Genomic DNA, 24,919 nt, shown 5'->3' with positions numbered 1-24,919 from the left:
ATTTATTTGCCAGATACATTCAGCAGAAAACACACGTTTAACTTCGAAAGCTGTGAAGAGTGAAAATATGCTAATAAGTGTAGGTCAAAGTTCAAAACCCCTCAATTTGATGATCATTTTACTATGTATTTATTTGCTTTAGTTATGTAAAAAGAACACATACATTCCGTTTATAAAAGTTAATTATGGTAAATAGAAAAATAAAGTAGATAGCGTAAAACAAGATCATGAAAGCCTGTCACATCTCCACCAAACTGTTCACTTTCATAGACATACTGCATGGGCTATATTGACAAACTAATGAATATTATGGACCAACTTATGTATCAAAATGCAACAAGACCAAGAATGGCCAAAATGATGCATATATCAAGTGCAATACAATACTTAAAAAAATAAATCTTTGTATTCAAATTTTGCTTATTACACCATTTTGATGACAGAACACATGTTTAAGTCTACGGGGGGGGGGGGGGGGGGGGGTAGCACAGGAGTTTAGCAAACTTATCCTATAACAACAGTGTGCATAGATTCATTTCAAAAGAAGTACAAGCTGTGAAATGTTAAGGTAATTGCGAGCCAAAGTGCATACAGAGTGAGATTCAACTTTTAACAACATATCAAATCTCAAGTGTATTTTGAAGACAGACCTCCAAACACGTTCAAAATATGTATCAGTGTGACAGTTATTCTAGCAGTCTGGTGTTTGTTCCTCAGTGTTCACTAGTAAGAACACTCTGTGCTTGTGAAGCCATGAGCCAAGCCTGCAATACTGTGTCCGACTGAAAAGAAGAAGAAATGTCCAACGTCTGCAGTGATGAGAGGTGATGCTTCCTGTGCAGGATCAGATGAGGGTTCCTCAGGAGGGTGTAAAACAATGCCCAGCGTCTCCTGGATCGACTGCTCACGGAATATTCTGGAACGGAGGAGGAAATATAAGCAACGGAAAAGTACTAACCACTTGAATAGGATTATAGTGTTGCTGCATATGTAGTTAAATATGCGCTGTACAGTATTTACAAACCAGGTGGCGTGTTGTTGAATGTGGAGTATGCGGACTGTGTGTGTTTCTCCAGGGTGGTGGAGACAAGCAGCTGGCAGAAACATACCATTACTGGATTGTTATGATAGTGGTCAGCAAAGATCATCCCAATCCATGTACTATAACCTGCATGGGAAAGGCAGCAAATATTGTTAGGTTTGTACATGGTTTGTTGATAAATGCACTCTAAATACAAAAATGTCATTTTCCCATTATTTTATTTTTAATGTCTCGCCAACATATCCCCTTCCTACAATACAATCAATAAACATATTACACTGTACTTTACACATCCTATTTCTTGTATTTCTGAAATCAGTCCCTAAGAGTGTGCGACTGCCTCATGCAAGTGAGCCAGCTTTTATAGAATTTCACCTCTGAGCGTTCCAGACGGCAAATGAATGGCTCGTGTGATCCCACCACTAGCTAAATAAACCGCACGGCATACCCTTTTATTTTATTTTTTTAATTAAATAATCTGCCCGCTTTAAATTGTCCAAAATAGCTGATTTGTGAGTCATAAGTGAGTTAAAAATCACCAGCATCCATGGTTTCATATCCTCTCTGCATTATTGTACGGTCAATGCGCGACACCAGCCACGTTCCCAGCACAATGCTGATCAACAGCCTCATGATGCAGTTGCTTATCCCCATGATCACGTTGTAGAAAAAGAAAAAGTAGTTGAAGCAGTGGAATGCTTTTCTGAAGGCAAAACAGAAGGGGAAAAAAAAATCATATTTTATGTTATTTATACGTATTACCATTTTTCATTACGGTTTGATATATTTAAGATAAGATTCAGTGCTAATTTCAGCAAATGACACTCATGTGAATAGTGACTACCATTTTGACAAATGCACAACATTGTTTGTGTTCATATTTACATGCACATTGGAATATATGACAAATTCCAGAAGATGCCCGGTGAGATACATTATGGTAATTTACAACCATGTACCGTATTTTGAGTATCTGGTCCTTTTTGCAACCTAAACTTGGTTCACATATATTTGCAATATGAAAACATCGCTACCCACCTGTTATTGAGAGCCAGAGGTTTGTCTTTATCAGTGGGAGACAATTTGTCCTGGAGGAAAAAAATCTGGACCAAAACTATCTGGAGGATCACCAAGGCTACCACAAGACCGATGGTCAGACTACAGAGAGAAGGACGTAAAGAAAGCTGAATGAATGTCATATTGATTATATAGTGGATATAATAAGTCTACACACCCCTGTTCAAATGCTAGGTTTTTGTGATTATAAAAAAAATCTGACCAAGATATACCCATTAAAACGTTTTCACCATTGTGACCTATAACCCTTGCAGAAAAAAAATTAAAATAAATTTGAGAGAAATAAAAATAAACAAAAGGAACCCTTTTGTAACTAGGAAGCGGCTATGTTCATCTAATCACATCAAATGAGTCAGCATACATACCTGCCACCATGTATGTAATGCCTCTGATTAGCCCCAACTTTCTAGTAGGCTTTTTTGACTGTTTTGGGGGGGGGGGGCACTTTGTGAGATTTTGTTAAACTGCAAACTTAGAAAAGGTAGAGGCTATTATGAATAGTTCAAAACAGTTCGTGTTGGCACAAAATCTTCAGACTTCTGCTGAGAAAAAAAAAAAACTTTTGTAGGTTAATCAGAGGCACTTTAAATGGTGGCAGGTGTGAGTTTAGTCAATTTTAATAAGTTGTGCACATTATCCCAGTTTTTACTATTATTTTAACCTCTCCTCTAAAAAAAAAAAAGATTTAAAAAATTGTTCAATTGAGCTGTACAGGTTATAAGTCACATTAACAGAATAGAACGTTTTACAATGATTTTTTGTGTGTGTCATTTTTCTATCACAAATAAATGGAATTCATGTAGACTTTATATCCAGTGAATCACACATGCACACACGCTTACAATATGATGCCCAGGTTGGACAGCATGATCAGAGCTGTTCCATGTTGTATTGGAATAACAATCACATACGCCAACATCAGTGCAACCAGGAAGTGAACAAAGTGGACCATCAGATAACCTAAAAAACGAAAAACAGCCTAAAAAAACCTAACAACAACATATTAATAAGAAGGAATTTTAATTAAATGTTACCCCAGAGCGTAAATGCAATTTGCCATCCAGAGTAGCGTGCAATGGCGGCCTGCAAAAAAAATCCATAAAAAGTTGATCATCACTAATGTTACACAGCAAACGTCTAATTGTGTGCGATGTCACACTCACCACACTAATGGCCGACTGGGGCTTGAGAAACTTCTCGGGGAGAAAACCTCTCTCTCCTCTCCAAAGTCTCTTTAAGTGTTTCCTATGGAAGCAACACACTGTGATGCAATCTGACATGTGTGAGTTTGCACTGATTTATTACTTCATGCAGATCCGCTTACCTGTAACATACGAGTACATGAAATGTGTAAGCAACTGAATTGAGGCTAGCAAAGATGGTAGTTGCTAACCAAGTCTCTAGAATGAAATAAACAATTAGATTCATAGATTGTGTTCACTTGTTCAAGCAAGAAAAAGATGACTGAGACTTGCATGGAACTTTATGCACGACTCACTTTTGGACACGTTGATAAATTCTTCCAGTTGTGGAATCATGCCTCCCAAAGCTTCGGTCTGATTAGAGGACGTCACCAAGTGTTCCAGTGTGTTCTTCCACCTGACCACTTGGTCAAAAGCAATAATGCTGAGACTGTAGTCAGCCAGCGTCATCTAAAAGCAATGACAACATTTTTTTTTAGGGGGGGAATAAACATGTCATTGTTTGTGTGTGTGTGTTTTTTTTTTTTTTTTTTTACTGTGTATAGGCCTATGAGAGATATGATGGCAGTGCCAATGATTCTGTTTGGGAACTTGAAGAAGGGATCCCACTCATACACTCTGCTCTGGAACCAGCTCAGGGACTTGCTGCAACATAAGATTGGTAAAGTCATTGTTTATGTCGGTCTCCCTTTGGAGATGCCGTCCTGGCAGGGTGTTTCACGGTTGTGTCACGAGGACTGATCCTATTGAAGATGAGCATGGCAACAATAATGGAGCACTTTTAAGATAAAAAGTTACAAATCTAATGGAATAAAATGCACAAGCGTTAAATGCTAGTTCTCGTGTGGTCTACTATATGTCATTTACCTGTGTGCGCTTTTCTTCCCCATAAGTCTCTTTACATGCTGCACTTGGTGTTGCTCAGTCAGTTCATCTGAGTCCTGGTGGCACATTTAGCATTCTACAGTTTTTCTCAGTCTATTTGGCACATTTCTCACATAAGAGTTGAAATTTGCAAAACAGTCAAAACAATTTGTACAAATAGCAAAACAACATGGTTCGCCTGTAAAAGTCATTCTATTTCTCTCTCAAGTTAATATTTGTGTCACTGAACATGTCAGTGTCATCAGATTGACAATGTTTGTGTTATTTTTTTAAAAATAGAAAATACAAATGGCTTAGTTATGTTGTCAATATAACATAACGTTGACTGAAGCTTTTAATGGTCATTATTCAAAAGCGCAAGTTATGTAGAATATTAATTTCAAGAGAGTGGTTAAGATACAAAAAGGAAAAAGAAAGTACTGCATAGCACAAAGAAAACAACTAAATAAAAAAATACTAATTTAAATAAACATGGGACAATCTCTTTCTACAAAAAATTGTACATGCAACACTGTTGAAATTACAGTGCAGTTTTCCCACTTCCCGTGGGCCACAAATTCTCATCCACATCAGAACAATTATCTTCACTTGCTATGAGATATTTCAGCAATCTGGATGGTCATTGCTTGACCTAAGGCTTCACACAATTCCTTCATTAGAAAAAAAGTCAAGATTCTCCCAGGGGGAAAAAAAGTCTAATGAAATTATATTTAAATATGTTTGGCATATTACGACAATTTGTTCAGCCATTTTGCATATAAAGACTTACTTGTACGATGCCAAATTGTTGTGGGGTGTGAGAAAATTCAACAGAAACACATCGCCATACAATTTGATCAATATGACATAAGCAATTGATAATGTCGGAAACAGCAGAGAATTGGACATAATCATGTACATGGCATACCAAAGCATTTGCAAATTGTTCAAAGAATTGAGGAACTGATTTCAGGATGTGCACAAGTGACACAAGGATGTAAAAATTGAACAAGTAGTTTTGAGAAAGGCAATTCTGATCTGAGAAATGTATCGAAGCAACTTTTCTTTCTTTTTTTCATTATAAACACACATTACAATCCTATATTGAAAATAAGTTGTAAAATGCATTGACTGTAAATGAAAAAAGAGAATAATAAATAAAAAGTAAATATAATTTTCAGTTATTACATCATATATGCTCTGACCTCCTGTTCCAGCCGTAGATGTATTCGAACATCTTTGACCAGCATGTAGACAAATCGTCCCAAAAGAAAAATGAGCGAGAGGATACAAGGCCACTGGATGATTATCTTCTGGTATTTCCCTAAAATCTTTCAGAAACACATCTATATTTTAATTTTCTGACATCAAAAGTAAATAGAAACAAACATGTCAGGTGGGCATAGTACTCACCTAGTAGCAATAGTGCTCACGTACCTTTCCATCTGGACATGTGAATGTCTCCCACACTGTAATGATAAGCCTGCAAACAAACACTTGGCCGTTATTATACTGGTTGCGTTTATTGTGACATGCACTTGGGATGAATATTTACCAACACAAAGAGTAGAGAATTCCTAGAACAGCTCCAGCTGGTCTGAAGGGAGTTGACAGACATGCAAAAAAAGGAAAGTTCACAAGTCCCACTTCCAAAGCTCCAACTAGATAAACTACAGCTGAGAGGACCATAAACACGCCATTAGTTCATGTGTAGGCAACAGAGCAGAACCAATTGGCAGAAATCGTCAGTACCTCTGGCCCAGGGTGGGACAGTAAAAGGAAAGTAATGTTCCGAAAAGAGCAGCAAGACGCTGTAGGAAACGGCGCCAAAGGCGAACCCGTAGGACCAGCGATTGCTCAGGCTGCCGATGGTGTCCAGAGGTCTGCCAAGGACATGAACACATGCTTCAACCATCACGCATGCATCCTTTTGCATTAAATGAGTTAACACAAAGGGTGCAATTTGAGCTATGAATGCCTGAATTTTTTTTGTAAAAGTTTCTCAACTTTCTTACAGTGGCCTCTTTAAATGACCCTGTAACTACTGATTATTTCAGTAATCAATGACTTCAATTTTTGTCCTTGTGATTGACTTACACCACAATGCCAAAACGCCCTTGCAGGAAAGGAAGTCTGCGGTCAATAGCCAATAGTTTTGCTCTTTTCTGAAGGAATGACAGCACCAAGACAATCAGCACCTGGAAGAAAACAACCAAAGGTAACTCTAATGCAATGGTGCCTTTGGATGACAGAAACAAGCCACATTGAGTTAGTATTCAAAGTACTGTATATCAGGAAGTCAGTCAGATAGAGGCACACTTGGGAAGTCTTCTGCATTGAATATAAAATGAAAAAGAGCCCCATCCTCTGTATCTGGTGGTGCACTACAACCTTGTCCTTAATTGAGTTATTTCTCATGGATTTCTCCTATTTATATTCCTGTAGTGGTGGGACATTCCGCTGGCTAAATCAATTGGAAAAGGTTTGAATGTGCTTCCGTTGCAAGAACCTGCTCATTCAATGTAGTAGTGATGCTGTCGCTGTGCTTTTACCAAACCTTTTAAACAAACAGTGGCCGTTTATGGCATTGTAAAAACTGACGTATAGTAAATACTGTTTGTGGATACGCTGCTGACTTTAATATAAACATAATTTCACAGCCCAGTTTAAGTTTCTGTTTAAAAGGAAGAACAAACTTACAGCTGGGATAAGTGTGAGATGCAGAAAGAGGTCAATCGATATTCCATTGTGACAGTCCTGAACTATGGCTTCCCTGTGGGGAAAAAGTGGGAATATGTTTATTATTGGGATCTATAAAGGTTGTTTTGCATTAGTGTACAACTGCTGCACTATACTGGTGTTTCTTTCTAATACTTTGACTTGCTTATATTGCATATGGGGGGGAAAAAAACATCTAACAACTGTCACAAGCTACAAAATGAAGTATGGTTTAAGTAAAAAAATTAAATTAAATTAAACTACACTCAAATCATAAAGTACTTACACATGTTCCAATTGGCCAGCAACCATCGTTAGATCGTCCATTTGGTGTCAAAAATTTTTCCTCAGCACGTCTAATGAAAATGACTGTGGACAGCAGCTGTCACTTCTCTATTTCCTGGTTTCACCCATGTGACTCAAAACATTGAACTTTAACCTCAGGATGCACCCTTGTCTTGCTCACCCATTCTCTCTCTCTCTCTCTCTCTCTCTCTCTCTCTCTCTCTCTCTCTCTCTCTCTAACACACGCACGCACACAGGACACGGGCGCACGCACACGCGCACACATTATTGACAAATCTGTTACTTAGTATAAGAAATGTAAATAGTTCTTGCATAAAGATGGTCAACCACTCATTCGCCTCCTGACATTAATAACAGAACTGTTAACACATATATTGACCTGATAGTATCAGATTTGTCCAAATACTTTTTTATTTATTCATGAATGAATAATTTTTGCTGCGAATTAATCATTTCCAGTGTTGATATTCAATTTCAGCGCTTCACATCAGGTTAGCAGGCTCCATTGTGGTCAAGAGAAATGCGCTTCCCTGATGTCCTGTAGAGAGAAAATAAAATACACCAACTTGAATTCCGCTTGAACGTGTCATTGATTGTATTCCATCTTGAATAAATCAGCTAAGATAATACAATAACTATGTGGAAAGTAGAATACTCAAAAGTTAAAGTAAATGACTATGTCAATTAATTGAAGTGTGTGTTTGTGAAGTCGTGTGATTTTTTTCTTTTTTCTTTGGAGAAGTGCAAACTCAAAAACTCCTTACGATATTTGATTCCTAATTGTTATATACACTTGTGTTTAAGGCCACTCATAGTTCACAATCACAAACTGTAGTTTCCATTTTAACCACCAGGCGATGCCAACACCAGCAATGCTGCGCGCATGCGTGCGTGGTCGTGTCGTGTTGTAGCGAACTCACTGGGCATGCAGACAAAGAGCACACAGGTTCCTGTAAGTCCTTTTATCAGTGCCACACACAGGTTTGTAAATCTCGGTGCAATAATATGGCTCGTTATTTGTGTCAGGACAGCCTTCCTAACAACAAAATGGGCAAAATAAATAAATTAATAAATAATAAATACATGTTGACTTCGCCAAGATATAGCAGCAGTGGGGTTTTATTTAATTTCACAGCCACTATGCATTAATTATATATTTGTGTTAGTTTTAATCATCTTATGATGGTGCTAAGAATTATTTGTCCAACTAAATTAAGGAACTTTAAAAAAAATAAAAAATAAAAAATAAATAAATATGTGTTTCATATCAAGTTTTAACATCTTTTATCATTTCTTCTACACAAAGCTAATTAAAAAAATGCACAAATCTACAGTAATACTTACGTCGTGCAATTTCCAGGCTGCTACTGTGTCTGTGGAAGCAGAAGTTCTTTAAAAAAGTGAATCCAGTTTTCTTACAAACACTTTCATGAACTGTAGCATCAATATGGAAAACATATATGGAACATGAGAAAAAAATTGACTTGGTTAATAAAGATAATAAGGACCACCTTTATGTATTTATTGACACACTGCAATACAGTGGAATTATGGCTGCAAATCATAACATTATGCAGCAGAGTTATTATATGTATATGCTAATATAATTCCACAAAAAGCATTTCGATTGTAAAAACATGTTGAATTAAGCAGGCCTATTCATTATTTGTTTACCTGCAGCCACACAGATGAGCAGAAGTCCCAGAAGAAGAACTCTCCCAGTCATGATGAATCTCGGTGGATGCGTAACTCACAATGACAATGTCACCCTGTCAGTGACATGTATTTATTGATGTCAAATCACTGATAATCAATGTCAATACAAAAAAAGCCCACCCAGACAGTAAACATGCACACAAAAACTTTTTAACCTCTTGTAGACGATGGCTTGTTTATTGTATACTGTACACTGTATCAGTATCACAGTGATATTAATTTCTAATATTTTGATTACAATGTAAACAAAGTTATGTTGCTCTGAGGACAGAGATGCCTTGAGAAATTAGCTTAATTTGTATTTCCCATCAGTTAAAAAAATCTATCTATCTATCTATCTATCTATCTATCTATCTATCTATCTATCTATCTATCTATCTATCTATCTATCTATCTATCTATCTATCTATCTATCTATCTATCTATCCATCCATCCATCCATCCATCCATCTATCTATCTATCTATCTATCTATCTATCTATCTATCTATCTATCTATCTATCTATCTATCTATCTATCTATCTATCTATCTATCTATCTATCTATCTATCTATCTATCTATCTATCCATCCATCCATCCATCCATCCATCCATCCATCCATCCATCTATCTATCTATCTATCTATCTATCTATCTATCTATCTATCTATCTATCTATCTATCCATCCATCCATCCATCCATCCATCCATCCATCCATCCATCTATCTATCTATCTATCTATCTATCTATCTATCTATCTATCTATCTATCTATCTATCTATCTATCTATCCATCCATCCATCCATCCATCCATCCATCCATCTATCTATCTATCTATCTATCTATCTATCTATCTATCTATCTATCTATCTATCTATCTATCTATCTATCTATCTATCTATCTATCTATCTATCCATCCATCCATCCATCCATCCATCCATCCATCCATCCATCTATCTATCTATCTATCTATCTATGTATCTATCTATCTATCTATCTATCTATCTATCTATCTATCTATCTATCTATCTATCTATCCATCCATCCATCCATCCATCCATCCATCTATCTATCTATCTATCTATCTATCTATCTATCTATCTATCTATCTATCTATCTATCTATCTATCTATCTATCTATCTATCCATCCATCCATCCATCCATCCATCCATCCATCCATCTATCTATCTATCTATCTATCTATCTATCTATCTATCTATCTATCTATCTATCTATCTATCTATCTATCTATCTATCTATCCATCCATCCATCTATCTATCTATCTATCTATCTATCTATCTATCTATCTATCTATCTATCTATCCATCCATCCATCCATCCATCCATCCATCCATCCATCCATCCATCTATCTATCTATCTATCCATCCATCCATCCATCCATCCATCCATCTATCTATCTATCTATCTATCTATCTATCTATCTATCTATCCATCCATCTATCTATCTATCTATCTATCTATCTATCTATCTATCTATCTATCTATCTATCTATCTATCTATCTATCTACAGTATCTATCTATCTATCTATCCATCCATCTATCTATCTATCTACCTATCTATCTATCTATCTATCTATCTATCTATCTATCTATCTATCTATCTATCTATCTATCTATCCATCCATCCATCCATCCATCCATCCATCTATCCATCCATCTATCTATCTATCTACCTATCTATCTATCTATCTATCTATCTATCTATCTATCTATCTATCTATCTATCTATCTATCCATCCATCCATCCATCCATCCATCCATCCATCTATCCAGCTACCTATCTTCGGCCGCTACCCAGGTGTCTGCGCACCCAACCTGCACAGGTGGTGAGCATATGGGAAGGGGGACCCACATTGTCTCCCAGCCGGATCCCATGATTGCAGGCTCGGCCACCAGGTGCTCGCCAACGAACTTGCTTCCACGCATTGCTCCAGAGGGATGCCCGGTGACCCACATCAGTACAGGGGAACTCGATGTCCAATGGTTTCAGTCATCATAGGAGAGCTATGATCTGTACTTTGTCTGGTCCTTCACTTCAGATATGTCTGCTGGCTAAACGAGTTGGAAAGGAGTCCAAGGAGTACCAGCTCATTCTATGTAGCATTGAAAGGGTTGCTGTGCTTTTACTTTTATTAAATGTATTAAACAAACAGTGCAAGTTTAAGACATTGTAAAAATGCACTCACTGTATGACACTGCCATATGGTAAATATTGAATGTGTATATGCTGCTGACATAAACATAATTCCACAGCACTGTTTTCAAGCTCCTGTTTAAAAACGAAGGACGACTTAAGGCTGGGATGAATGTGACATGCAGAAAGAGGTCAATTGATATTCCATAGTGACAGCCCTGAACTATATGGCTTCTCTGCATAAATAACTGTCCATGTTGCTGCCTGTGGACTACTGTGGCAGAGTGCAAGAGGTCAGTACAGTAATTATGTTTTGTTAAAATATGGCTGGAAGTTATATCGGACAAATAAGGAATTAGGGCATATTAAAAAATAAAATTAAAATAAATACCCGGGACATGACTGTGCACAACTGTCACTTCTCTATTTCCTGATTTCACCCATGGTTTCACCCATTGAGTTATCAAACATGTCTTAGTATAAGAAGTGTGAATATGGAGTTCATAACAACTGTTAACACATTTGTCTAAAGACTTTTATTATTATTCACAAATTTATTGATTTTTTTGTGAATTAAACATTTCCACTGTTGATACAGGTGTTCATTTTCCTAAAGGCTGACGCTGTGGGCATTCTCCAGTAAAGGCAATTTGAATATGCCTTTTTGTTTTCCTGTAGAGAGAAAACAGACCATCAGGAACTTTTATTGAACTTTTCTTAGATTTTATTCTATGGGGAAAATTTATTGTTGGGGAGGGGGGCAAGTTTTTACTTGTTATTTGACCCCCCCCCCCCCACGGACCCCCGGGAAATATTCAGTTTCTCACTGTTACAAAATGATTGTATAGCAAACACAAATGATCATGAACTACAACCTTAACTGCTACAACGTGCAACACAAAAAGAAACAACAACAAATAGAAAAAAATACCACAGTACTACAGTACACGTTTGTGTAGGAGGCTACTATCAGCCAACCAGAGTCCAGAGCTGGAACTGTAGTTGTTCCTATTTTGACCACCAGGTGACACCGACACCGATAGACACACTCCCCAAAGAGGCTGCGTGGATTGTGCGTGAGTTGCGTGCACTATTATGAACTCACTGGATGTGGTAACAAAGAGTGCACTCGTTGGAATAAGTGATTCCATCTGTACCACACACAGGCCTGTATATCATGAAGCAAACAAATGGCCCATCTGTGTCAGGGCAGGATGGCTGAGGAGAAAAATAAATACATGAGTAAATGCATTTTTATTTCTCCAAGAATAAGCAGTGGTGGTTTAAATTTCCCAGTCAACATGCACTAATAGTTTTAATTAACATATTATGGTGCATCGTTCAGCTTTGTTATTTGTCCTCTACGTACAGCTAAATTAAGAAACTTAAAAAAAAAAATAAATTTAAAAAACGTACTTGTCTCCTCAAGTTTTAACATTCTTTATAATTTATTTCACACAAAAGCTAACAGAAACTATAAATACTTACAGGAAATGGCTGCCTTCTCGCGAATGCCTCTTGGTCTGTGGAAGCAGAAGTTGATTAACTAAAAAAGTGAGTCCGTTTTCATACAAATAGGCTACTTCATAAACAACATAATCTGTATGCAAAACACAGAAGAACATGAGAAATACATTTGACTTGGTTTCTAAAGATCCAAGAGACTTTTATTGACAACAAACTGTAGTAGCCTACAATGTAACATTTTTAAAAAGCATACAGCATTGTCACTCTAAATCAGGGATGCGCAACTAAAATGACAAGTTTTTCATCAGCACTACTGAGGGGCCAGATGGGGACCACAAACTTCCTAACCAATGACAAAAATGCTATTTTAAATGTAGACAAAAAATTGGCCTGCAAATGGTGAAAATCCAAGTGACGCCCGTGCATTGAAAAATGTATTTGGAATATTGTAGGGAAATAAAATACATAAATAAATTGTAACATCAAAAATATTCTTACCAAAAAACAAAAAATGCAGATAAACCTCCAATGTCCATTTACCCAAAAAACAACAACAAAAAACACAAAACACACATAAAAAAAAACAACCTCCACCCACCAAAACAAGGAAACAACCAAAAAAAAAAAACAGAATAGAAGCAAGTTAAAAAATAAATAAAAATCAGGGGTTACTCCGAATTCTGAGTGCAGGCCACTTGTTGCTCATTCCTGTATTTTTTTATATATTTATAATATAATATTTTTCAGTATTTTTTATTTGTTTACCTGCAACCACACAGATGAGCAGAAGTCCCAGAAGAATTCTCCCAGTCATGTTGAATGTTGGTGGATGAATAACTCACATTTGACAATGTCAAACTGGCAGCGATGGGTATTTATTGGTGTTGGATCACTGCAGATCAATGTCAACACACAAAAAAAGCAGTCAGATGGTAAACATACACACACAAAAACCTATTTAATCTTTTGTAGACCCTTGGTTGTTTTGTTGTCTACTATTATATGCACTGCATAACACTGAATCATCTTATAATGTTTTGGTAACAAAGTAAATGCACAGTAATTCCTTGAGAAGAATAAATTGTATCAGAATGATTCATTTCTAACACTTTGGTTACAATGTAAATGCTGTACTGCAGTGGTGCCTTGAGGTCAAAAAGGTCAAGTTGGCCATCGGGAATTTTGTGAGTTTGCACACACGCATTTTTTGGACATTGCCATGTCATAAAAATATAGGATATACAGTATACATGTATTATATTTTTCAATAATACTTTACCATATTTGTAATTTCAAATGGACTACATATTACACAATTTACAATATATATATATATATATATATATATATATATATATATATATATATATATATATATATTTATTTATTTATTTATTTTTTCATATAGTTTGTTATTGTTACTGCCAAACAAATCATGTGAGTGACTCACTGTTGCGACACCTGGTAGGACAAACATCGCAGCAACTTTGCCTCTCTTTCTCCCAATTCTCTTTTTGTCATCACTGTACACAGCAAAGTTTAGGTCGTTTTGACATGTTTACAATGTTCTCTGGGGTCACATCAAAACAACACTCCCCACCTCCCCCCATGAAGCGAGTAGGCACCAATCAGCCAGAGGTGGGAGTATTTTGTATTATCATTAGCAGTAATACTGTATTTTTATTTTTGTATATATATTATTTTATACTTTTTACATTTGAGTGCATTTGAGCTTTTTTTATGTTAATTGTTAGTTGTCAAACTATTGTAAATACAGTGATGGAAAAGAATGTGAGACCATCCTTGTTTTTTGCCCGGTTTAAATACCTAGTGCAACTAAAGGTACGTTTGTTTGGACCAATTCATGAATGACGACAAAAACAGCTAATAAGAGTTCCATAATAACCAAAAACACTTAGCAAGTGCATACATCAACAACTATGACATGAAAAACGACGCTTTTAGGCATTCCATGTTTTCTTTTGTGTCAGTTAGTCACCACTGTACACTTTTAGTGGCAGCAGACATCAAATTGAGTAAAATATTCAGGAAAACATGGTCTCATAATTTTTGTCATGGCTGTCTGTATGTGAAGCTTCCTCACTTGAAAGCGACAGAATCATCTACAAAGATCATTTTTATCACCTTTTATTTTGGCAGTCAGCAGTTAAAGTTGCAATATGGAACTTTTTCCCCCAAAAAATAACTTTACAATAAGCTTTTTATTTGATCATTTATGACTGAAATGCCTTCTAATTAGTAGATTAACACCTTAGCTGTTCACAATGGGTACTCCTGCAAGCCTTTGGCCAATAGTTTTCAGACTGGATTCCGGTTAGGACTTCCCGCCCCTGTCTGCGGATGTGACGTAATGTGCGTGGTGTGTATGTGAAGAATGGTATGTGCAGTTACATTTTTCGTCAGCAGGTGGCAGTAGCGATTCGAAATGGAATATTCTACTTCAGTAGCTTTAAGTTTGACCATTTATATCAAGCTGTTTGATTCCTTCCATTAGTCACTGCCGCTTTATTCCACGCTCTTCCGGGTACACAGGGTAAACTGCAGCTGGAAAGCAGCTTTTTCCTGGACTTTTCCAGGAAAAAGTTCCCCACGGGGAAAATAAAAGTATATTGTATCGTATTGTATCGTAAATGTCTGATTTTCTATTTTTTTATGTGTGGGGTCTGTCACTGATAAAATATACGCTGTGAGAAAATGTTGAAAAATTATTTTTTGTGTACCAGGCCCGTTCTGGGTCCGTTAATTGAAGTTCCACTGTACTCTCAATTTATTTGACCCAGCAAGTATTTCCCCCAATTTTTTTTTACAATGTAGCCATCTTACAACGCTCCTCTGGTGCTCTTCGGATACACTCCTGTAACATCGGCACATATCTGGAAGTGACTGTTCTCTTTCAATTTTGTGAGATAACCTGTGGTCACATGAGATTTCTGCCTCAGACGACTTCATTTTGAGATTGAAGGTGGGACAGAATCTTAACGTGTGTGTTGAGCTAAGCGGAGCAAACCACACTCAATACGACCAAAACTGTAAAATGGCTGCATTTCTATCACTATGTGTGGGTTCCGTCACAGCGGGAAGAAAAACATTTAAGATGTGACAGATGTGCGAGCATACACAGTGCACACAGCTGTTTCCTATCAAACACTCAGCTCTGGTATGGTGACTTCATCTGCTCTTGTTCCCCATTCCATTGGTTGCTCTTGATGACCTACTTTTTGGACCACAAGAGGTCCCTATACACACAGAGTGTATGCCTAAATTTCTTTCATCACAAAGATTACTAATCAATCATCTCTTGCCTTCATTTAATCATAACTCCACTGTTAACACATTTATTGACATAATAATATCAGATTTGTTCAAAGACTTTCATTATGCACAATTATTTTTGTATTTGAAACATTTCGACTGTTGACATCGACTTGCTGGGCTTCTGAACAGGCCAGCAAGCTCCATGGTGGGCTATCCAAACGACCTGATTTGTGGCCCTGTAGAGAGAAAATAGACATCTTGAACTTTGTTTGAACCGCTCATACATGATCAGCAAGGAAAATACATAATATAATATAATATAATATAATATAATATAATATAATATAATATAATATAATATAATATATGTATGTGTGTATATACACTGTATATATATATATATATATATATATATATATATATATATATATATATTCACAAAATCCCAAGTTCTTACATAAAACGAGACAAAAATACTATACGTACATTTATTTTGGGAGTCTGTAACCCCCATAGTTCAAAATTATGACTCTTATTGTTTCTATTTTGACCACCAAGCCACATCTTTGAACCTCTTTTCTAATAAAGAGACTTCCCATAATTACTGCTTGCGTGTGTGTGTGTGTGTGTGTGTGTGTACTCACTGTCTGTGAGCACAGAGTGTACACTCGTTGGCGTATGTATTTCCATCAGTACCACACACGGGGTCGTACATCTTATCACACATAATTGGCCCATCTGTGTCAGGACAATTTGGCTGAAGAAAAAAAAAGCAAATTTTTTTTTTATTATTCCCAGAATAAATCATATTGTATATTTCATCCCTCTTGCGTAGCTAAATGAAGAATCAAGACTATTTAACTTTCATCATTTCTTTCACACAAAACTACATAAAATATGTAATTATTTAAAATAACCTTTACAAATACCTTAGTCGGGGATGCCTCTGTGTCTGTGGAAGCAGAAATTAAAAATAAAAAGTGAGTAGAGCTGTCATCCAAATAGTTTTATAAACTCCATATATCATCAGAATGCAAAAAAACATATCATGAAAAATATATTTGTCTGTATCGTCATAAAATAGAATATAATTAAATATACTTGACTAATTCTTTATTTCCATGGGAAAATTGTTATATTGTAATATTGCAAAGCAGTGTCTAAATGTTAGTTTTGCTAGTATAACTTATCTTGTTAGAAATATACGCAATTTTTTTAAAATTAATTTTTTTGCATACCTGCAACCACACAGATGAGCAAAAGTCCCAACAGAAGAACTCTCCCAGTCATGATGTATGTTGATGGATGAATAACTCACACTGATATTGCTATACTGTCAGTGCAGTGTATTTATTGGCGGATCAATGTCAACACACACAAAAAAGCACACTCAGACGGTAAACATGCACACAAAAAAACGATTTAGTCTCTTGTCGACCAAGTTGTTGTTTGTTGTCTACTACTGAATACACTACATAACATTGAATGGTTTTATATAGTAATGTTTTGGTTACAAAGTAAATGCAGGATTACCATCATTTCTCAAAAATAACACATAAAAAATTAATTCATTAATTTAAAAAATCATATAAAATTGAGGTGCAGTATTATGTATGAGTACATGACAAATTATGAAAAATTTTATAGGCATTGGGGGTTGTCAAAAAATGTGAACCGGTACTTTTATTCCAATAGTTAATCTAATGTTAGAAATGCACTACCGAAGAAAGAGGAGGTGTATCACTGAACATTTTACCCAACATACTTCAAAACTACCGTACACAAAGTGTAAAAGAAAAACAAGGAAGTCATCTCGAACTGGAACACCTGCTTGTCGCAATGCACAGCATTGTACTGGGTGTTTTGAATTCTTAATGGCAAAATATTCAAACCTCTTCATGAAGCTAAATAAGATGTATAAGTGCTGTCAAGCACAGTAACATTTACGCATTGTAAGGAACTGAATGTGAACAACTATCACAGTAAAAGTCAGCAAAATTGGGTCATTGAGTCAACAGAGCGTCATTTATGCATTTGACACTTTACAATAAAACTTTTTAACACATTTGTTGACCAAAAGATGTTATTTATATGCTTTTATTATTCATTATGATTATCATGACTGAAACATTGCCAGATATCCACTTGGTGAGCAGCTAAACGGGTCAGCAGGCTTCATCGTGAGCAATCAAAACGTTCATCTTGGTTGTCCTGCAGAGAGATAATAGACCGCCTCAAAATTTGTGCAAGATGAAGTAAAAAAACAAAAACAAGGACTAGAATTCAATAGGAATTCTGTTGTTGTTTTAGCACATTCTGTCTTTTGAAGGATTTCCCGAAAGTTTTTTGCACTTGTGTGCACAGTTGTGTACTTACTGTCTGTGGACACAAAGGGTACACTCATTTGCGTATGTGTTTCCATCGCTACCACAAACAGGTGCAAAGTTCATGGGGCATGCCAAAAACTCGTCAGTGCCAGGACAAGATGGCTGCAGGATAACATACCAAAAAAAAAACACACCAAAAAAACATTTTGTTGACATCGACTTGCTGGGCTTCCGAACAGGTCAGCAAGTTCCATGGTGGGCTATCCAAACGTCCTGATTTGTGGCCCTGTAGAGACAAAATAGACATCTTGAACATTGTTTTAATTGCTCATACATGATCAGCAAGGAAAATACATAATATAATATAATATAATATAACATATTATATTATATGTATTTGTGTATATACACTGTGTATCTATATATATATATATATATATATATATATATATATATATATATATATATATATATATATATATATAGATTCACAAAATCCCAAGTTCTTACATAAAGCAAAACAAGACAAAAATACTATACGTACATTTAATTTTGGGAGTCTGTAACCACCCATAGTTCAAAATTATAACTCTTATTGTTTCTATTTTGACCACCAGGCCACATCTTTGAACCCCTTTTTTAATAAAGAGACTTCCCATAATTACTGCTTGTGTGTGTGTGTGTGTGTGTGTGTGTGTGTGTGTGTGTGTGTGTGTGTGTGTGTGTGCGTGTGTGTGTGTGTGTGTGTGTGTGTACTCACTGTCTGTGAACACAGAGTGCACATTCGTTGGGGTATGTATTTCCATCAGTACCACACACGGGGTCGTAGTTCATACCACACATTGGCCCATCTGTGTCAGAACAATTTGGCTAAAGAAAAAAAAAAGCAACATTTTTTTATTATTATTCCCAGAATAAATCCTGTTGTATATTTCATCCTTCTTGCGTAGCTAAATGAAGAATCAAGACTATTTAACTTTCATCATTTCTTTCACACAAAACTACATAAAATATTTAATTATTTAAAATAACCTTTACAAATACCTTAGTCGGGGATGCCTCTGTGTCTGTGGAAGCAGAAATTAAAAATAAAAAGTGAGTAGAGCTGTCATGCAAATAGTTTTATAAACTCCATATATCATCAGAATGCAAAAAAACATATCATGAAAAATATATTTGTCTGTATCGTCATAAAATAGAATAGAATTAAATATACTTGACTAATTCTTTATTTCCATGGGAAAATTGTCTTTGGATCACCAATACAGAAGACAAACAACACTAGAATAGATATTTAAAAATATAAAAACTATAATAAACACATTAAAAGCAAAGTAATATATATTCAAAAATAGGAGCAAAGTAAAGGTACAGTAAAATAAAATATTAGCGTGGAGCATTTGAGGTTATAAATGTGGATTGGTCACTTTGTTCTGTTCATGATTGGAATGACATTTGGAATAAATAATTACTTTTTTGTTTTTGACCTTTTTTATGTAACACCTGTAGTGCGAAATGAATGCACGTAAAAACCATACTAGTTAAAACCCATAATATGCAAAGCAGTGTCTAAATGTTAGTTTTGCTAGTATAACTTATCTTGTTAGAAATATACGCAATTTTTTTTTAATTAATTTTTTTGCATACCTGCAACCACACAGACGAGCAAAAGTCCCAACAGAAGAACTCTCCCAGTCATGATGTATGTTGATGGATGAATAACTCACACTGATATTGCTGTACTGTCAGTGCCGTGTATTTATTGGCGGATCAATGTCAACACACAAAAAAAAGCACACTCAGGCGGTAAACATGCACACAAAAAAAACGATTTAGTCTCTTGTCGACCAAGTTGTTGTTTGTTGTCTACTACTGAATACACTACATAACATTGAATGGTTTTATATAGTAATGTTTTGGTTACAAAGTAAATGCAGGATTACCATCATTTCTCAAAAATAACACATGAAAAATTTATTCATTAATTTAAAAAATCATATAAAATTGAGGCGGAGTATTATGTATGAGTACATGACAAATTATGAAAATTTTTATAGGCGTTGGGGGTTGTCAAAAAATGTGAACCGGTACTTTTATTCCAATAGTTAATCTAATGTTAGAAATGCACTACCGAAGAAAGAGGAGGTGTATCACTGAACATTTTACCCAACATACTTCAAAACTACCGTACACAAAGTGTAAAAGAAAAACAAGGAAGTCATCTTGAACTGGAACACCTGCTTGTCGCACTGCACAGCAATGTACTGGGTGTTTTGAATTCTTAATGGCAAAATATTCAAACCTCTTCATGAAGCTAAATAAGATGTATAAGTGCTGTCAAGCACAGTAACATTTACGCATTGTAAGGAACTGAATGTGAACAACTATCACAGTAAAAGTCAGCAAAATTGGGTCATTGAGTCAACAGAGCGTCATTTATGCATTTGACACTTTACAATAAAACTTGCTTTTAACACATTTGTTGACCAAAAGATGTTATTTATATACTTTTATTATTCATTATGATTATTGTTAACATTGTTAACATTTTTAATTCTTTATTTTATATTTTAACCTTTTTGAATTTAGTTATAGATGTGTAGAGCAGGTGTAATAAATGTTGAACTCAATATAACTCGACCTTAACCTATCTGTTATCTTGTTTTGTCTAAATTCCCTTTCTTTGTCCTGCTTGAGAAAGTTCAATCTGACATACTGAGATTCTGTTTTGTCAAAATGTGAAGAAAGTGCAAGCTGGCATATTGAGATTCTGTTTTGTCTAAATGTGAAAGATCAACCTAGCATACTGTGACAATGTAATCTGATTTTTGTATTTGATGGGAGGAGAGAGGCGTTTTTCTGTACTAACTCTGATTGTAATAAAAGGGCTGTGTCTCCTGGGGGAAGGGACACACATTCTTGGATGACACTGCTTTGGTGATATTCAATTGTGTGACCAGAGATCTCTGTAATAAATCAATCCTTGCAAGGACCCTCTTCCCAAGAATCTCATCTTTGATTTATTTGAACACGCAAAAGATTACAAAATTATATTTTAATCCTTCATTATCATGACTGAAACATTGCCAGATATCCACTTGGTGAGCAGCTAAACGGGTCAGCAGGCTTCATCGTGAGCAATCAAAACGTTCATCTTGGTTGTCCTGCAGAGAGATAATAGACCGCCTCAAAATTTGTGCAAGATGAAGTAAAAAAACAAAAACAAGGACTAAAATTCAATAGGAATTCTGTTGTTGTTTTAGCACATTCTGTCTTTTGAAGGACTTCCCGAAAGTTTTTTGCACTTGCGTGCACAGTTGTGTACTTACTGTCTGTGGACACAAAGGGTACACTCATTTGCGTATGTGTTTCCATCGCTACCACAAACAGGTGCAAAGTTCATGGGGCATGCCAAAAACTCGTCAGTGCCAGGACAAGATGGCTGCAGGATGACATACAAAAAAAAAACACACCAAAAAACATTTTGAAGAAACGAAGAAACTATATTTAAATATATTTTTTCATGTTTTCAGTCAAATTTGGTCCAGTTCTAGATGACTACAAACTGCAACCACAACTATAACTACGGTGGACCCATAGTTAAATGAATGCCTCTCTGTCATTCATCAAAACAAAGTGCTATTTGAGGTTAGGCAGCTTTCTGACCCACTTTACATATTTCCAACACAATTTTAAAGAACTGAGTTGAGATTATTTATATACAATGTAGTTTACCGGAATGTATAGCATATGATTTTCTTTTTTTTCTTAAATAACAAAGGGATCACCTTTCTCGAGGATCCTGTGTTGTTTGCATCTGTAAAGAGAGGCAAAATGTTGAAACACGATTTTCAAGCCTTTATACAAATACATCTCAGAAATACATAATCAACATACAAAACATGCTGGGATAAAAACATTGACAAGTTAACTTGACCTGGTGGACATGTCTATCTTTATTGACCCAGCTGTAGTTAAAATTTGACCAAAGATTAAGATGAGCAATGTTGTATGTTTACTTTTAAAGTTCTCGTTTCAACCACCACATGTGATTCCTCTGACCCGTCCCTTGTTCAGCTGTGTGAAATTCATTTGAGTCGGTTTCCCTGAGGATGAGGTTTTTAGAAGGCGTGGTTGGCCAGATTTAAGCCACCTGGCTCACCTTATGACTCTGTCCATCCTCTTTTTTTTTTTCTTCTTTTTTTTTTTATTAAAGGAGGTACTCCCGAGTATAGGTCGGTCAGTTGTGGCCCTTATCAACAGTGGCGTGATGTCAAATTTAGCCCAATTTCAAAGATGCCTTTTGTTTTAAAATAATGGAAAAAGCGGTGCACACTTTATTATTAAATTATTTCTATGTGCGCCGCCTTCTGCTGGCCCTGACTGCAGTGTTTGACGCAGTGGACCACAGAATTCTGTTGGCTCACTTGCAGCATCTAGTGGGCAAGACTGGTACTGCAACGAAGTGGTTTAGATCCTATTTTGCAGGCAAAACTTGATGTGGACGCCTTGGTAGCTCCGAGTCTCATTTTGCCTCACTGATTTCTGGTGTTCCACAGGGTTCAATTTTAGGGAACCTACTGTTTTTGTCGGATTTGCTGCCTATGAGTTCCATCATAAGAAAGTGTTGTAGTTCTTTTCTATGCTATGCCGGAGACAGTCAGATCTATGTACCACTTTATTTTGGAGCACATAACTCAAATTTTGGACTCCCTTCACGTGGCTTTGTGTACATTTTAGAGTCCACTTTAAGATTATTTTATTTGTTGTTAGATCTTTAAATGGTCTGACCCCACCATACCTATTTAAGCCCTTCCTGCCCGGTGCCTGAAGACAGCAGTTGAAACATTCCTGGACGTACTGAGAACAAAGCGGAGGCTTTTAGCTGTGATGGAACTTTTTCTGTTGCCAGTCCCTCTTAACATTTGGCATAAAACAATTTTTTTTCTTCTCTGGCTTTCCAATCATTTTGAGACTGCACTGTTTTAGTTATTATTTTTTTCTGCATTTTTTATGTTGCTATTAATTTATTAATGTGTTCTCATATGTTATGCTGCTTTTATATACTGTGTGCAGCTGTGGTTGTTTTTAAAGTGTGTAAATAAATAAAATTGAGCTGAGTTAAGTTAAAAACTGTGATTTAGCTGTTAAACACGATTGATTAAACTCATTTAATAGTAAATGTTTTTGTAGCATAAACATGTTAATTTTATTAATTCATAAAAAAAAAATAAAAAAATGCTTACCTTAATTAATACACACAAACATGCATATCTTAATCCTTAATCGCCCACAGGGATTAATACACTTTTCAGATTCAAAATGTGAATACCTGCAGCCACACAGATGAGCACGAGTCCCAACAGAAGAACTCTCCCAGTCATGATGAATGTTGATGGACGAATAACGGACTGGCACTGACTGACACGTCAGGCTTGTGATTTTTACTGGCAGCATAATCGGGCGTGGGAACACTGCAGATGTAAATGAATGTCAGGCAGTAAACATGCACACAAAAATAATCTCTTCTACAGCACATTGCTGGCGTCATACCTCTGAAACGTTACTTTTCCGAAGGTTATTTGTAAAAGTAACACCCACGTATGTATTGACCAATACTAATGGATTTGTGAAAAATATGAAATTCAGTTACAATACATTACGTAGGCTATACATGTGTATGTATGCAGTATACATATATGAATGTACAATGGACCATTTCCTGTATTATAATAAACAGTTATTGGCATTTTTATTTATCAATGTGTGTGTATATATTAGTGCTGTCAAAGTTAAAGCGTTAACTGATTAATTAATTTAAAAAAAAATTGGGGCATTAATCATGAATTAACCCAGATTCATCACACGATTAATTTTGACCATAGATTATCCTTAAGCGTGACAGCGGATGGCTACGTTAAGGTAGCACAGGTTGTGTTTGAGCATCATAATTACTTGCATTACAGATAAAGCATTTAATAAATGTTTGCGTATGACATTTAGAATATTTGTTCATGTCAAAATATCGGGGTCATTTTTTTCTATTTTAAATTATGCAGGTAATTAACTGATTAGAAAAAGAGGAGAATTAGCGTGTGCAGTGGATCAAAAAATGTTGAAGGGGTCCTCATAACAATAAATGTCAAAAGAATTTACACATAACCGGTGCACTTCAAAGTTTGGCAGGAATTTTTTTTTGATAAAAGCCTTTTTTATTAAGCGGTTAATCGTGATTAATCAAAATTCTAAGACGTGATGATATATAATATACATATATATATATATATATATATATATATATATATATATATATATATATATATTTTTTTTTTTTTTCATGGTCTAGGTTTAAATTATGATCTGTATTTCACCATTGTGAATTCTAATCACTCCTACTGACACAAAGAAAAATAATACAAGTAAAGGATTTACCATAGAATAACACCTTTATGTTATTAATAACACCTTTTAATTATGGTGTAAATAAAATTAACGTTGCAATTAGCACATTTACTACATCTTTCCAAATAAATGATCTCAAAATATTGAATGAATGGAATATTTGGCAAGAAAAATGAAACCTTTATCAATATAAGGGTGTGAGTGTGCTCATTCATTATTGTGATGTAAATAAAGGTCAAAAGTCAAATTCCATATCCAGTGTATCCGGTAAGTATTTACAGTGTTTTACTTTTTTCCACATTTTGTTACAGCTTAATCCCAATCGAATAATTTCATTCCCCTCCCCTCAAAATTCTACACGCCACACCATGTGACTGTAACA

The 24,919-nt window shown here is 35.6% G+C and overlaps 5 protein-coding genes across 8 annotated transcripts; all 5 read right to left on the bottom strand.

Moving 5' to 3' along the window:
- Positions 1-113: 113 nt before the first annotated feature.
- Positions 114-7,315, bottom strand: stra6l (STRA6-like). 2 transcript variants are annotated; one of them, XM_077571539.1, is made up of 18 exons: positions 7,190-7,315; positions 6,886-6,958; positions 6,283-6,383; positions 5,938-6,068; positions 5,741-5,861; positions 5,623-5,668; positions 5,391-5,516; positions 4,189-4,262; positions 3,858-3,966; positions 3,618-3,771; positions 3,444-3,519; positions 3,283-3,364; positions 3,154-3,202; positions 2,962-3,079; positions 2,081-2,200; positions 1,582-1,745; positions 1,025-1,168; positions 114-916 (listed from the first exon to the last, which is right to left on the bottom strand). In XM_077571539.1, the coding sequence occupies exons 1-18, from the start codon at positions 7,228-7,230 to the stop codon at positions 714-716; spliced, it is 1,932 nt and encodes a 643-aa protein (XP_077427665.1). In that variant the 5' UTR covers positions 7,231-7,315; the 3' UTR covers positions 114-713. The 2 variants fall into 2 exon arrangements, with proteins under 2 accessions (XP_077427665.1, XP_077427667.1); XM_077571541.1 differs by having other exon boundaries at positions 752-916; positions 1,110-1,168.
- A 306-nt stretch (positions 7,316-7,621) lies between these two features.
- LOC144054751 (turripeptide OL11-like) lies at positions 7,622-8,947 on the bottom strand. The gene is made up of 4 exons (XM_077570019.1): positions 8,884-8,947; positions 8,554-8,582; positions 8,130-8,245; positions 7,622-7,747 (listed from the first exon to the last, which is right to left on the bottom strand). The coding sequence occupies exons 1-4, from the start codon at positions 8,933-8,935 to the stop codon at positions 7,702-7,704; spliced, it is 243 nt and encodes an 80-aa protein (XP_077426145.1). The 5' UTR covers positions 8,936-8,947; the 3' UTR covers positions 7,622-7,701.
- A 2,631-nt stretch (positions 8,948-11,578) lies between these two features.
- LOC144055477 (putative pancreatic secretory proteinase inhibitor) lies at positions 11,579-13,480 on the bottom strand. The gene is made up of 4 exons (XM_077571470.1): positions 13,298-13,480; positions 12,554-12,588; positions 12,171-12,283; positions 11,579-11,737 (listed from the first exon to the last, which is right to left on the bottom strand). Exons 1-4 carry the CDS (start codon positions 13,344-13,346, stop codon positions 11,668-11,670), a joined length of 267 nt encoding a protein of 88 aa, XP_077427596.1. The 5' UTR covers positions 13,347-13,480; the 3' UTR covers positions 11,579-11,667.
- A 4,409-nt stretch (positions 13,481-17,889) lies between these two features.
- LOC144055120 (turripeptide Ici9.1-like) lies at positions 17,890-19,927 on the bottom strand. 2 transcript variants are annotated; one of them, XR_013294778.1, is made up of 5 exons: positions 19,783-19,927; positions 19,180-19,202; positions 18,896-19,005; positions 18,314-18,421; positions 17,890-18,019 (listed from the first exon to the last, which is right to left on the bottom strand). XR_013294778.1 is itself a non-coding variant. In XM_077570831.1 (5 exons), exons 1-4 carry the CDS (start codon positions 19,832-19,834, stop codon positions 18,376-18,378), a joined length of 231 nt encoding a protein of 76 aa, XP_077426957.1. In that variant the 5' UTR covers positions 19,835-19,927; the 3' UTR covers positions 17,890-18,019; positions 18,330-18,375. The 2 variants fall into 2 exon arrangements, 1 of the variants encoding a protein (XP_077426957.1); XM_077570831.1 differs by having other exon boundaries at positions 18,330-18,421.
- Positions 19,876-23,656, bottom strand: LOC144055119 (putative pancreatic secretory proteinase inhibitor). 2 transcript variants are annotated; one of them, XM_077570830.1, is made up of 5 exons: positions 23,468-23,656; positions 21,924-21,952; positions 21,465-21,577; positions 21,206-21,299; positions 19,876-20,665 (listed from the first exon to the last, which is right to left on the bottom strand). In XM_077570830.1, the coding sequence occupies exons 1-4, from the start codon at positions 23,517-23,519 to the stop codon at positions 21,254-21,256; spliced, it is 240 nt and encodes a 79-aa protein (XP_077426956.1). In that variant the 5' UTR covers positions 23,520-23,656; the 3' UTR covers positions 19,876-20,665; positions 21,206-21,253. The 2 variants fall into 2 exon arrangements, with proteins under 2 accessions (XP_077426956.1, XP_077426955.1); XM_077570829.1 differs by lacking the exon at positions 19,876-20,665 and having other exon boundaries at positions 21,133-21,299; positions 23,468-23,653.
- Between the last annotated feature and the right edge of the window lie 1,263 nt (positions 23,657-24,919).

The sequence above is a fragment of the Vanacampus margaritifer genome, chromosome 7 (genome assembly GCF_051991255.1).
Source record: "Vanacampus margaritifer isolate UIUO_Vmar chromosome 7, RoL_Vmar_1.0, whole genome shotgun sequence".
Taxonomy (NCBI): Eukaryota; Metazoa; Chordata; class Actinopteri; order Syngnathiformes; family Syngnathidae; genus Vanacampus; species Vanacampus margaritifer.
Note: the sequence above shows the minus strand (reverse complement) of the source record. Positions and strands in the feature narration are given on the sequence as shown.

Coding starts and splice junctions, on each gene's coding strand:
- stra6l (XM_077571539.1), bottom strand. CDS start 7,230: ATGGACGATCTAACGATGGTTGCTGGCCAATTGGAACATGT. Junction 5,669..5,740: donor ATTCTCTACTCTTTGTGTTG/GTAAATATTCAT, acceptor GTTTGTTTGCAG/GCTTATCATTACAGTGTGGG. Junction 3,967..4,188: donor GGGAAGAAAAGCGCACACAG/GTAAATGACATA, acceptor CTTATGTTGCAG/CAAGTCCCTGAGCTGGTTCC.
- LOC144054751 (XM_077570019.1), bottom strand. CDS start 8,935: ATGACTGGGAGAGTTCTTCTTCTGGGACTTCTGCTCATCTGTGTGGCT. Junction 8,583..8,883: donor GCTCATCTGTGTGGCTGCAG/GTAAACAAATAA, acceptor CTGCTTCCACAG/ACACAGTAGCAGCCTGGAAA. Junction 7,748..8,129: donor GCTCTTTGTCTGCATGCCCA/GTGAGTTCGCTA, acceptor TTCTCTCTACAG/GACATCAGGGAAGCGCATTT.
- LOC144055477 (XM_077571470.1), bottom strand. CDS start 13,346: ATGACTGGGAGAATTCTTCTGGGACTTCTGCTCATCTGTGTGGTTGCA. Junction 12,589..13,297: donor GCTCATCTGTGTGGTTGCAG/GTAAACAAATAA, acceptor CTGCTTCCACAG/ACCAAGAGGCATTCGCGAGA. Junction 11,738..12,170: donor ACTCTTTGTTACCACATCCA/GTGAGTTCATAA, acceptor TTCTCTCTACAG/GAAAACAAAAAGGCATATTC.
- LOC144055120 (XM_077570831.1), bottom strand. CDS start 19,834: ATGACTGGGAGAGTTCTTCTGTTGGGACTTTTGCTCGTCTGTGTGGTT. Junction 19,203..19,782: donor GCTCGTCTGTGTGGTTGCAG/GTATGCAAAAAA, acceptor CTGCTTCCACAG/ACACAGAGGCATCCCCGACT. Junction 19,006..19,179: donor CAGAGGCATCCCCGACTAAG/GTATTTGTAAAG, acceptor TTTTTTCTTTAG/CCAAATTGTTCTGACACAGA.
- LOC144055119 (XM_077570830.1), bottom strand. CDS start 23,519: ATGACTGGGAGAGTTCTTCTGTTGGGACTCGTGCTCATCTGTGTGGCT. Junction 21,953..23,467: donor GCTCATCTGTGTGGCTGCAG/GTATTCACATTT, acceptor CTCTCTTTACAG/ATGCAAACAACACAGGATCC. Junction 21,300..21,464: donor ACCCTTTGTGTCCACAGACA/GTAAGTACACAA, acceptor ATCTCTCTGCAG/GACAACCAAGATGAACGTTT.